The sequence below is a fragment of the Aptenodytes forsteri genome, unplaced genomic scaffold, assembly GCF_000699145.1.
Source record: "Aptenodytes forsteri isolate BGI_AS27 unplaced genomic scaffold, ASM69914v1 Scaffold8, whole genome shotgun sequence".
Classification (NCBI taxonomy): domain Eukaryota; kingdom Metazoa; phylum Chordata; class Aves; order Sphenisciformes; family Spheniscidae; genus Aptenodytes; species Aptenodytes forsteri.
The window spans coordinates 11,765,974-11,779,673 of record NW_008796218.1 but is presented as its reverse complement, the minus strand read 5'-3'; the positions used below and the strand labels follow the sequence as shown (position 1 = coordinate 11,779,673).

Sequence of the window (13,700 nt, the reverse complement as noted above, 5' to 3'; positions counted from 1 at the left end):
TGCATAAATATTGGCAAAACCACTCTAGCTTTCTTTGAAACTATGACATTCCAGGTCCAATCTTCTTTTTAACAACTAGTCATATTCTACATTCAGAACTTATGTACAAGCCGCATAGGTCACCCCCCACCTTTGGCAAACAGAGTAAGTGAAGAACATCACCCCAGCATTTTTTCATGAAATAAGTTCATATCAGGCTAGAGGATTTCTTTTTTCCCCTCCTATTTATAAAATACAAAGAAAAACTGGATCTGGGGTAAAAATTACTCATTTTTTAGACACCTCAAGTATTTCAACCATTACCGTAAAATGATAGTAACAGAGCTAAGATATCTTATAATACTTACAAGACACACATTTCTAGATATTTCCTATGGCTGAGCATGTTTACGTAATGCCAACATCTGCTACAGTTCCAACAGTGACACTAGCTACTGGAAGCACAGCAAAAAACTAATTGACTCGGTCAAAAGATTAAGAAGTACTACACATGGCTCTTTAATAACTTTCTAGATGTCAGTCCAAATCAGAACATCATTAATTATTTCCCAGCTTCCCAGTAACAAATGATAGCATCTTTGGGACCCACCCATTCAACAGTTGAAAAACAGCTTTGCCTTTGAAGGCATTCTGGCCTATCAGTACAAGCAAGCTGTCTATAAAAAGCAAGCAGCAACGTCTACGATTATTCTCCTAAACTGTGTATCGGCATCAGCAAAACTAGCAACGTAACGCTGAAGAAATAAGACCTGGGGATGCTTCAGAGCCAAAAATCAAGAGTAGCAAAAAGCTCAACAATTGCTCAGTGTTTAAGGCTCTGAAAAATTTACATTTTCAGTTTTGGCTGGAGCAATACAAACCTTGAGCCACAACCGCATCTTAGTAGAACAGACCTAGACCTAATAAATATGGTTACCACCAAATGCAAGGTTTTTGTCAGGGTCCAGAGTGCTCTAATAGGCCTTAATGGCCCTCACTAGCCTCACCTGCTGCCCCCACCCACACCCCCTGCCTATGGGTCCAGAAGCCCCATTTAAACCTCGTCCTGTGCCTTCAGCCTCCGTATTTAAACCTCGTCCTGTGCCTTCAGCCTCTGCGTGAGCTATGCTGTAGGACTGAGCCCTGCCCTGCCCAGCCCAGCGGGACAAGCCCTGGCTGGTGAGGTCCCAGCCCCGACAGCTGCATGATCATGCTCAGCTCCTGGCTCCCCAGCCCCCGGGGAAGGAGCCAGCCCTTGCTGCTCCCTAACACTTCTTTTTATCACCTCAAATTGCCATTCATGTTATGTGCATTTTCAGTGTTCTCATCAAGAGAAGCTTTTCAGGCATAGAACCAAGGTCAAAAGGATTAGGAGTGTTTCTTTAGACAACGCTATAATCTAAGATGCCTGACTATTAAGCAAACCTTTTAAACCACCTATATTGTTTCATGTGCCAGTACAACTAAGACTATGCTTGAAAACATCGTGGCTTCTCTGGTCACCTCTATTAGGTATAGTTCAAAACTACAGAAAATGACAGAAATCAAACAGGCTGAAATACAACTTGTTCTTTCCTCCCAAAGAAACAAAATCAGTTGAGCCATCAGGGCAGAAATGTTCAAAAACAGCTAGTTGTCCGAATGTCTTAATTTCTGGGTACCCAAAAATGAGACCATTTAAAATGCACTTTTTCTGCATTAATTCAAAAGTAAGTATCTTTACAGTCACTCCATTTCACTTAAGAATTGAGTTGTCCAGTATCACTAATCAATTCTGGAAATATTTTCTTGTAAGATAGGTCAAAGAGCAACAAATTAGTACCATTTCTGCTTACTGGTGTCTTTTCACATTTTCTACATATTTCAAAGCTGAGAAAAATGCTAATCCTCCATTAAGCTATGAGTAACAAAAAATATTTTACTAGCCAGAGAAAACATGTTTGCCTTCTAACCTATTGAATCATCATATCACTTATAAGAGCAGATGTTCACAAATTAAATGGCACCAAAATAACAATTTCTTCTAGAAGATACTCAGAAGCACTAAATCTTGCTGTTCCTCTCTTTTACTGAAATCTTTATAGCATTTGTCTTTGATTTTGTGATCCATAAGTCCTGAATAATGGCAGTGCTTATAAGTAACTAATAGAAATAAATGTATACAGAACTAAATCCTGAAGTATAAATTGCTATACAATACCTCTACTGTACGCTCTGCAGTAGGATAGTTTCTTGCTAGAATAACGTTTATCTGCCAATTGTCATTTGGCAAAATATGGTGATGCCCTTTAAACATGCAATCAAAAACCCTTTCTTCCCCTTCCCTGTGTTGAAACCGTATTTTTCTCAGCATGTGTATCTGCAGCTAATATTTAAGAAAGACTTTAACAGAAATGCTACTATTCCTTAGCCTCCTTTAACCTGAAAAATATGCAAGATTTCTGCTTTATAATAATGCCTTGCCATTTTGAATGCAAAGAGGGATCATCTTCCTTCACACTTGAGACCTGAAAAATATTCAATGTCTTAAATTCCTGATGAAATCAGGGCAAATAGAGGACACCTTGAAAGTACAAGCCCATTAATGAAACAGAACTTATTCACCCTGAAATGTACAGTCTGTGGAATGTATAACTTGTTGCAATACAAATGTATCTTAGTGTATTTGGACAGAAAAACAGAAGGTACCTTTATTTCATACCAACAGTCCTTTGCAGTTTTCTGTATTCAGGCTCAGTGTGCTATTCAGGCTCCACTGTGCAACAAGAAACTGTCACTGAATGACACCCTGAATTCATTACAAAGCTGTACCGATAGGGAGACAACGGAAGGCAGAAATTAAAGTTCATTCATATAGTGGATGAACCACATCAAGGACAGATATCATGGGCTCTGACTGAAAACAAACCACTGATCTAAATGGAACAGAAGCGAGAAACATGGTTGACTCTACAGTGCAGGGCAAGCATATTCCACAGTGCATCGAGCAGGCCTTGTCCTTCGATTGTACAAGGCAGAGGAGAAAAGGGAAGGCTGTCTCCCCATGCATGTGGTTGGAATTCTTTCCAAAGCATATCGTGGGGTGTTGCTCGTCTAGCAATGAAGATAAACACGCAGTGAAGTGCTCTGGAACATCCCTCCTCTACGGCATAAGTCTGCATCATAATCGTATCAATATAAATGCAAACAAGGAAAAGCAATTGTCTTCTCAGTTGTCACATACTGCAATACGAGGTAAAGCACTGTCTATTAGTGACACAGGAAATTTTAGATTACTTCAGTGCAAGAGCATTGGACTCAAAGCCAGCATACTTGAAACAAATTAAAAATACAGGAGTGATGCTAAATATGTCTTATTTGATTTTCTGAATTGAAAGCTACCATTCACGTCCAGGATGATACTTTCAGAGTCAGCGTATGTTCTCCCACTGAAATGGCTTGTCTAAGAACCGTTAGGACTAAATAAATAAAGAAATAAAAAACTTAGCTTATTCTGACTGCTAAGAACAGAAAAAGCATGTCTAAAATTAAAGACGCCTTTGACATACCTCACTGAATCTATCCATCCTCCTCCCTACCCTCAACACAAATGTCCCAGGAACATTTGAACAAGAGATGAAGAACAAAAAGAGACCTAAATCTATCTGGAGTATGTGCTGTCACTTCTTACACTCCTTAGGGAATAACTGTAACACTTGAGAAACCTGCTCCACCGCAGTCTTCCTTTTGACCCTAAGCAAATCACTTGCTCCCAGATTCAGGAAGCATTTTGCAACCTAATTCCTAATGAAATGAATGGAAGTCAGGTGTCTAAAAGCACATTTTGTGAGTGTGGACCCAAGTCCTCCTGCAGCTCAGGAACTAGCAGACTGGAGCCTTTGAGACCTCCCTGTCTAAAAGGGTTACGTGGTATTTCAGAGCAAATAAGTTAAAATCTGTTTTGCGCTCAGATAGGATAGTTGTGGTAGGAGCATGGATTTACCAGACAAGCTAAAAAGGTCACAGTACCCTCTCCCGCCCCACTTGGTACTGCCCGATGTAATGAGCATCTTCCCAGTTGCACGACGCAGTAGCAGCAGTTGACCCAAGATGCGGCTGCTGCTGCTCCTGAGACCCCAGAGTACCCGGAGTAGACACACTGCATGAAGTACCTCTCTCGCAGTTGCAGATCTGTTCAACCAATTTGCCCCCAATTTGTTTTCAGTGGCAATACCACAAATGCACAAGTGAAGGAAAAAAGGTTTTACTTACCTACTTTCCCTCAATTAGAACATTTTATCAGCTTTTGACATGTAATTTAAGATTTCTCTTCCTTCCTTCTTATATAATTATGTATTTATTTTCCAAAGGACCTGTTGCAGAAAAAGGTCTCAAGGTACATTATAATTTTACAGAAAAGGATTAAAAATGAAAATTAATTCAACCATCTCAGTACATAATGCTTTAATGAGTTTTCCTTCAGAATTAATGTCATCAGAGTTCTGAATACACAGAAAGCATGGTAGCAATATGTAAAGTTTCATGTCTGTATCTGGTTGCCGGGTACAAAACATTTATGCACTTTAACCCAGAACTAATCTGTCAGTCGTTTTTTCCACATTAGATGATCTCTGTGGAGGTGAAGGAATGTTCATTTTTTAAAAAATGCCAATTTTTCTACAAGCATTTGTTTCAAACAGAGGTGCACAAATACGGTGAATCTGTAAACTTGATCTTATTCACTGCAAAATCAGAAGCATTTGATCATTCAGTTATAGCAACAGGAAAATGCATACCCTGTCCCACGTCTACAAATGTTACGGACTGTCATTTAGGTTCATTTAATGATAAGAAAAATATGTAACTTATATGCTGTATATTATAGATTTTTTTTTTTTAAATCTTCGCTTTTATTTGTTACTGTCTCATGCCAATTAATTAAAAAAAAAAGTAGGCCTGTATTTATAACTGGACACAATGACAGTAAGAAGTAATACGGAACCAGTAAGAAATAGTTCAAGGAAGGTAGTGACATAGTCTAAAGCACCATGGATAGTTCGTATTTAATTTGAGTACTATCAATAACGTGTAAAGCTTATGCTAAAAATTCATTTATACTCAGTATTAGTTTTACGAGTCTGGGATCACCAGAAAGACACGTTTCATTTTTCAATGCTGTGCAGGAAAGACTTTCCACAAACTAGTTACACATGGAATAGGCTTTCTGATATTTTGCTGGTTTCCCATAGTACATTTATCCTACATTTATCCAAAGATGAAGTATTTCATATTCTTGGGTACTGATTTCAGCACTGATTTTTCACATCCCAAGTCAAATGACTTTCAACACCTGAAAGCATACTTGACAGGAACTTTCCATGTCAGGAGTTACAAGATAATGATCCTTTATTCAAGGTTATGGCCTGATCCCAAACTCTTTGCACACCAGTATTATGCAAAATCATTTTCACATTCCAAAGCTATTTGAATAGTTTTACTGACTGAAAACACACTCAAATCCCATTTTTTATGACCACAAGCAGTCCATAATGCCTATTAGTATTCCCAAACACCAAGAACACTGTTGTCATGAATTGGATGTAAGCATGATAGCAGTGGGTTTCTTCACTCCCTTGATCTCCCACATTTATTCCGCAATACACGGTCGTCACAGAAATGGACTCTACACAACAAAACTATGTAAGCAGAAGAATTTTCCTTCAAATACAAACAACAAAATTATACTTTCGATCAAATGGAATTGGCCTCTTGTGGAATCATTCTGAGAAAGCTTAACTGAACACTAAAAAACTTCACCAAGAACTCCCTGACAGGGTGACACCAACACTTCTTTTGATATAAGTTTCAGCATCCAGGCTGAAATTTTCAAGGAATCAATGTAACATCAGAAAACTCCATGACTGTAATAAAGAAAAAAAATTACGGATCTCTGAAGTCAGGCATTAAATCCAATACTTCAGCTGGCAAAACTCTCTCCTTATGAGTCTGGCCTTGGCACTTAAGATTACTATAAAAAGACTTACGAATTTCTTTAAATAAGTGCCAGTACACAGTTAAGTATCAGCCTATGTTTGAAATCTGATTTGATGCTGCTGTGATTCCATGAATTCTAACGGAACTCCTCCAAATTTTTTCACCACTGCGAGTGAACCTGAGATATCAAAATATCTCATTTTGCATTATTTTTAGCTGAAATGTATGTCAATGTGAAATCATTTGAACTACATTAGTAGAACTAAAATGATCCCTAGTGTAACTCCATTCACGTCAGTTACATCAGGAATGCATTTCACCACTATAATTTAAAATGTAAAATGCCCAAGTGACGATAAAATTATTTCTCTGAGAGTTGTCAGTATCCAGCAACTGGGAAAGCTCTGACAGAAGCAATAGTAGTAATTTGGAGCCATAACAGCTCAAATACAGGGTTTCTCTGGCACACAATTTCAACCGAAGTAATACTTAATGGAAATTTCTGTTTCCTGTTAAGCACTTGGGATCTTTGGGTTTTAGCATGTTAGGGGTAGGACTTTGGCATTTCCAAGCTGTGTTGTAACTGACTGGACTGATGGGTAGTTGAATAATCAAATTATAAGCAGCATATAAGTAAAGGTATTTGCTTCCATTCCGGAATGCACAATTCTTTCTGTGATTCAGAATGGTCTGCCAAACTGATAGCACGATCTAACGTTAAGCTACAATAGTTCTTATTTATAATGACAGAGAACATAGGTTTATACGTTGCAGGAGGCAGAGCAGGCTCCACTGTTACCTTAGGATATGGCTCCACGGTACTGCAGTACGTAGTGCTGGCACACCCAGAGTGCTGCTCTGCCAACTGCTACGAGGTCCTACAGTAAGACCTTTTCCCCCAGAGAGTAAGGTACTGCAATGATCACAGCATAATGTAGACATTGCCACGCTTCTTTTAAATTAAAAGGTTGTGTTCTGGCAGCAGAATAGCTGAACGACTTGCTGGAGAAGCTGGGCAACTACTTAAGCAGTTACCTCATGCTGAGCTCCATGTCCACAGTGTGAACATATTCTAAGAGTTATTCAAAGTTTTCTTTCTTATTTCCATTAGAGATCTAAAATTCCACCTTTTATAAACCACCTTCCCTTTCAACCAGTCAATACTGCAAACACGTACTACTTATTTCCTCTAAGTTCTTTATTTACCTAGTTAGTATTTCTGTTACTCCTACATTCTTGCCATGATCCTTGTTATTATATGGTCTCTGGCATTACAGACTAGCAGAGCTAGATTACAAGAGAACCCTTATGCTTTTTACATCAACGACCAGCTGTTAAAGAAACACTTTCAGTTACGGATTTTTGCCGGATTTTACAGAATGCTCATCCTCCCTGCTGATATTGCCCAGGTAGAAAAAAGTATTTACCACATTTAACCCATGTGAGCTACAACAAAATGCAATATTCAATTTTGGCAAACGCCTATGTATAAAATTACTGAGATGTTTCATTCAAAACCTAGTTGGAATTAATATCACCACACTAAAAAGGAGCTTTGTTTAATGCTTCACATCAAAAATATAGTGAAGCCTGCTCTATGATTTTAAATTAGGAATCAGACATTTACACACAAGTTTTGAACCAGGGCTCAGCACAACACAGTCTTTTGAGTGTGCCTCGGTTTTTATTAGTTCTTCTGCAATGCAAAAGAGGACAAGCAGAGAAACTTTTCGAAGAGGCGATTCACAGAAAACCATGAAGGCAAAAATCAGCCATTAAAGGAAAACCTATCTCTGTGGCTCTGTTTGGTACCACTGGATGGTGCATACAGCAAACAATGCTTATCTGATAGATTATGCATAATGTCGTGGGTGCCCAGTTTGGACTGCTTTTATTGGCGCTTTTCAGCTCCAGAACTGTAAGTCAGTCACTAACCAGTTCTCCCCCTGCAAAAATCCTCTACTCAGCTTTAAATTAATATTGCAAAACTACTGTAATTCAGTAGTGTTGGTAAGCCCCTTTTTCTCTCATAATGGCCTGTCCCAGCCCTTAAAGTGCATATGCCAATTTGGTTCAAGTTTTATAACCTGGAATGTTCCACAGTGCCTCTTCAAAAACAGTTCCAGTTTAATTGTGCCTTCCCTAGGTAATTATAAGTCTGAAAAAATGCCTGTTCTGAATCTATTATTTATGTTATATGCAGCAATATCTTATCTATTTCATTCTGGAGTCTGGAACGTACTGTAGGCCAGATAATCTTTACCTACCTTAATCTCCTAGGAAGGGCAGTGGAAGTTTTTGACACACAGTAAAATACAGCTGGCCGAAGAATCAGCAAAAAGAAATCATGGAATGTTTTCTCAAGGACTGCATGGGACCCAACATGTTCATTTTGAATCCCAGAATGCCTATTCTGAATCTTAAACGTTGCTTTAGATACACATGGGTGAAAGCTGTAATTAAGGGAAAATGCAGCACCAATAATAGCATGTTAAAAGTTAGCAATTCTCAATTGTCAGTACTGTAACAACTGAATATCTTATTACTTCTACCTCCTCCTCCCATACACTGAATTTCTTCAATACTGACAAAGTGCATGTACTAATCGTAGATTCTGAATGTTAAATTAACCAGGAAAAAGATATAAATTAGGTTGGTATTTCTTGAGGGCATCAGTAGAAAACACTGATTTCAAATAATTTTGATTATAAAATTTTACTTCACAATCCTTTTCCAGATCACAGATATTCATGATCACAGATATTCATTATTAAAAAGAGTATGGAATTAATGTAATGTTAGCTGTTTCGCCATCAGCATCACATAAAGAAAAAAGAAACAATAAAATAGGATGCAGAATTCACTCTTCCAGTGATTGTCATTGAACTATTACATTAGTAAACATTCACATTATGAAGTCTCTTTCAATATATCTCCAGCATATAAAGTAGTGCAAAAAAGCATTCCAGTCATTTTGCCTTTGCAGTCAGACCAGGTTAAATGATTCTCTTACTTCATTTCTTTCATTATTAGACAACAAATGCTGCAATGCCTCCAAAGAGAGTTATAAAAATAAGCAATTTCTGGAGGGTCAGCAGCCTTTTCAAAGTAAATTTCCAGTTAAAAACAAGCATTATAGATTTCAAGAAAAAAATTTAGATCTATCTTCTGTAGAATATCTTTTTACAATAAATTTACCATTTGAAAAACAATGACTATGGTATCCAATGACTTATGGTAGCTGCTATTAAAGCACTGATAAATAGACAAATGACTACCAAACTTCATTGCTTCTTACATAGTAAATACCTCTGAATGCCAACTTTTACCACAGAGCTGTTATTAGTGATGTCGACAGTTCATGCACCCACTTTAAAACTGACTTGGTTTGAATAAAGTTTTCAGCCTCATGTGCAAAACACTTGCATTCTAATAAAAATATAAAGTCTGAAATGATACCAGATCTAGCGATACCTTCCTCAAGTTATACCACTTACTTGATATGTAATACAAGTTTAGCAATGCTTTTTATTTGTATTTAACCATTAAATGGCATACTACTGTATGCTGTAGACTCTTGTTTGCATATTTCATTATTTTCACTGCACTCTTTAATGCATAAATATATTCGGGAACGTTCAAAATTACACATCAGTTTCCACAGAATTTGAATTCACACAGTTTTTCTTCTCTGACTCACTGCTATTCCCCGTGTCCTGACTTTTTTTCTCCTTTACACAAAGAGATTCTTTAACTCCTTCTTCCATCTCCAAATATTCTGATTTATCCTCTGTGGATGAAGATGATGAGCTTCTAAATTTCTTCAGTAAATTTGTTGGGAGGTAAGGGCAACTGACTGCATTTTGCATCAGCTGCGTTTGTTCTTCATTCTCAGTCTCTCTGTGGTAGAAATAGTTAAAATTGGAGACAATCACTGGCACTGGTAAAGCAATGGTTAACACTCCCGCAATGGCACACAGGGACCCAACTATCTTCCCACCCACAGTTATGGGTTTCATATCCCCATAACCAACTGTAGTCATGGTCACTACAGCCCACCAAAAGGCATCTGGGATGCTTTGAAAATGGGTGGCAGGTTCATCAGCTTCTGCGAAGTAAACAGCACTGGAAAACAAAATGACTCCGATAAAAAGAAAAAAGATGAGGAGGCCGAGTTCCCTCATGCTGGCCCTGAGTGTATGACCCAGGATCTGCAAACCCTTGGAGTGCCTGGAGAGCTTGAAGATGCGAAACACCCTGACCAGACGGATGATCCTCAGGATGGCAAAAGACATGGCCTGTTGACCATTACCGCCCTGCTCCTGCGCCAAGTCAGTGCCCAGAGTAATGAAGTAAGGCAAGATGGAGACAATGTCTATGATGTTCATGATGTTCTTGCAGAAGTGTGCTTTGCTTGGACATGCAAAGCAGCGGACTGTAAACTCAAAGGAGAACCAAATGATGCATACTGTCTCTACAATGAAAAAAGGGTCATTGAAGATGGTGTGCTCCCCAGCATCCAGGTGAAGTGACTCATTGGAAAGCCCCTTCCCTAAGCTCAGGGACATGATGAATTCTTTGTCATCTCTGAACTCTGGCAAAGTCTCCAGACAAAAGATGACGATGGAGATCAAGATGACCAAGACAGAGACAATGGCAATGCCTCTGGCTGGACTGGAGCTCTCTGGGTACTCAAACAGCAGCCAAACCTGCCTCTTAAACTCATTCTCCGGCAAAGCTTTGTCCTCTTCCTCTTTGACAAACCCTTCATCCTCCCTAAACTTGAGCATGGCCTCCTCCCCAAGTTGGTAGAATTTCACCTCCTCAGTGAAGATGTCAAAGGGTACATTCACTGGCCTCTTCAGCCGACCACCACTCTGGTAGTAGTACAGGATGGCATCAAAGCTGGGCCGGTTCCTATCAAAGAAGTATTCATTCCTGAGAGGGTCAAAGTATCTCCCTCGCTTCGCTGGATCACCCAACAATGTCTCCGGGAACTGAGCTAATGTCTTCAGTTGGGTCTCAAACCGCAGTCCTGACACGTTGATTACCACACGCTCACAACACTCGTACTCACTGTAGCGAACAGAGCTGTAACCCCCAGGGCCTCCACCATCATCAGGTGGCTGGTCCGAGTATGAAAACTCATCCTCCCCATAGTCATCATTGTAGTAGAGCTTTCCTTCTTCCTCATCGTCTTCATCCTCGTCTTCATCCTCCTCTTCCTCCTCACTCAAGTCCTTCAGTATTCTCTCTTCAGAACCACTGAGAGGCAGCAGCTCAGAACAGGGGAAGGAGGCCCCACACTCCCTACTTCCCAAGTGGTGGCTCCTCTTTTTCCCTTTCTTCCGCCTCTTACCACTCTGGCGGTGGGGCATGCTGCTGCGTGATGCATTCCCACCATGAGAGGAGGATGCACCTCGACTCTGTTCCTGATGGTAGTGGTGATATGGTCCACCTCCACCTGTTGCCCCGCCTTCTACTGCTGCTGTTGCTGCTGCTACGGCCGCAGCTGCTGCGGCTCTCGAGTGTGCCAGCCGCTCTCTCTCTCGGGCCCGAGCTTGGACCGCATATCCATAGGGCATGTGGCTGTTGCACCCAGAGCTATCTGTACTCACCATTGCAACCTCCATTTTGCAACTGCTTTTTTTTATCAATTAATGCAAAAGGGTTTTGTTTTATTTACAGTGTAACCTTAACTTTCACTAGAAAGTTCAAAGCCATTTGCATTTGGAGGACAGTCCCTTGGACACAGAGCAGGGCAACGTAGTTGTAACCCTGAATCTATGTTTTGGAAAACCACAGATCTGCATTTTCTTATTGTCCGGAACGTTTGACACAAACTACTGTTTTGCTGCTAAGAAAAGATGAAACTCTCAAATTGAACCAGGGAACAGCTGAGGCCTTGTTCTTTCATCCACCAAGCCCCTTTATTTTCATTTATCTCCTGTGGCTATCGCAGATCTGATCAGAATCATGACTACCTTGCAGGCTACAAAGACTGCGTTCATGAGGAAAAAAAACATGCAAATCAAAGGGTACCTGCTCCCCACAGATGATTTTAGTTTATCCTTGCAACCAAATGCAAATAGTCTCTTTCCTCATAATTTGTTCCTGGTAATGCTTTGGCCTAGCAATCTTATTATTTAATATCATTACTTGGGGAGTTGAAGTTAATTCCAGCCATCACTTTATTTACACAGTGAGGAGGTCTTTGCAAATCCTTTCTTCAGCCTGTCAACAATGTCTCAAACCTGGGAGCAGCACCCAGGGCGTCAGCAGCAGTGGTAAGAGGAGGAGGAGGAGGAGGAGGAGGAGATGAAGACTGAGAAACTGGCTCTGAGGTCCCCATAGGACATAAGGGAGTGGATGGGTCACCCTTTGGTTATGGTCATGCAGAAGAAGCACTTAACCTGAGGCACATGCACAAACACACAAAAATAAACAAAACAAAAAGGGAAAAGATTGGATTGTTTTCCTAAAAGGTCACACTGATCAAATGAAACTGTGTCATCTATTACCACGGTATTCAAATCTTCCCCTACCCACACTATTCACACTTCTACATTACACACACACCCACATCACATGCACAGAGATTTTGAACGACTCTGTGGGTAAGGATGTGGGTGGGTATGTCACATATATAGAGACAGAGATACAAAATCCCCACCCATATAAGCACTTGCATCCATACACAAACACATGCATGCTTCTGAAACACCAACACACAGAAATACTCATAAAAATACTGCGATACACAGGGCATTCAGATCTTTGAGTACATACGTAATAGGTACACCTACATATATCTATATGAAATATTAAGGAATAAATGTATCTACAGAAAGAGCTTTTGTTATATTTGTAGAAACACATAAGATGCAGGAATGTTACATTTTAATCTATAACCGATTTGTGTTTCAATCATAATGAACATCTCACTGAATTTAATTTGGAAACAGGCACGTACAATGCTCACTCAAGTGAAAATACTGTGGTATGTCAAGAAAACACAACTGCAGGTGCACTGAAGCAACATCTACATGCAAGCACGCGCACCCCCCTTTGAAACAGAAGCCTCATTTATAGCTATATCTATTAATACAGGATAGAAGGTGAATATGAACGGTTAAATGACGCTATTTTTAAAATCGTACCTATGTGTCATGCAGAAAAAGATCTTAAAAACGCTATTATACTTACTGTTCCTAGGCAGAGAAATAGCAATGCTGTTCTTGCTAGTGTAAGGATCTGGTGACAGCGGTCCTGAGGAGGGGGCTATGCCAACTGATCTACATTTGCAGGTGTGTACGGTCAGTCAGCACCACAGGTTGACGAGTTATTTCTCTCCCTTCTTTCCTGGAGAGTGAGCCAGTGAGGCAGCTTAAGCTGGGGGCACTCTGCACAGCCACAGACACTGCTTCTCGCCCAGGCATTTGCAAAGAGGCAACAAGCAAGAGTCTTGTTCCAAAAGGAAAAAAATGAAGGCAGTGTGTTTGTGTGTGTGTCTGAGACAGAATGAATGGATAGGCGCGATCACTACTCTTTCCAAGCCCAGCTTTTGCAGCAGATTTGTAAATCGACGTTAAATAATCCGTGCACCGAGCCCGTTCCCGCTGATGGGAGGACGGGTGTCGCTTCTTGCAGTTTCTCCCCCAGACACGTCCAGACGGCAGCGGCTCAGCCGGCACCCGCCCGCATCATCCACTTGTTGTGCCGGTTTTTGGCAATGCTTACCAAAAAAA

At 40.1% G+C, this 13,700-nt stretch overlaps 1 protein-coding gene across 1 annotated transcript; it reads right to left on the bottom strand.

Annotated features, from left to right (window-relative positions):
* Nucleotides 1–8,408: 8,408 nt before the first annotated feature.
* KCNA4 (potassium voltage-gated channel subfamily A member 4) lies at nucleotides 8,409–13,405 on the bottom strand. Its single transcript, XM_009288863.2, has 2 exons — nucleotides 13,159–13,405; nucleotides 8,409–12,365 (listed from the first exon to the last, which is right to left on the bottom strand). Exon 2 carries the CDS (start codon nucleotides 11,583–11,585, stop codon nucleotides 9,597–9,599), a length of 1,989 nt encoding a protein of 662 aa, XP_009287138.1. The 5' UTR covers nucleotides 11,586–12,365; nucleotides 13,159–13,405; the 3' UTR covers nucleotides 8,409–9,596.
* Nucleotides 13,406–13,700: the final 295 nt, after the last annotated feature.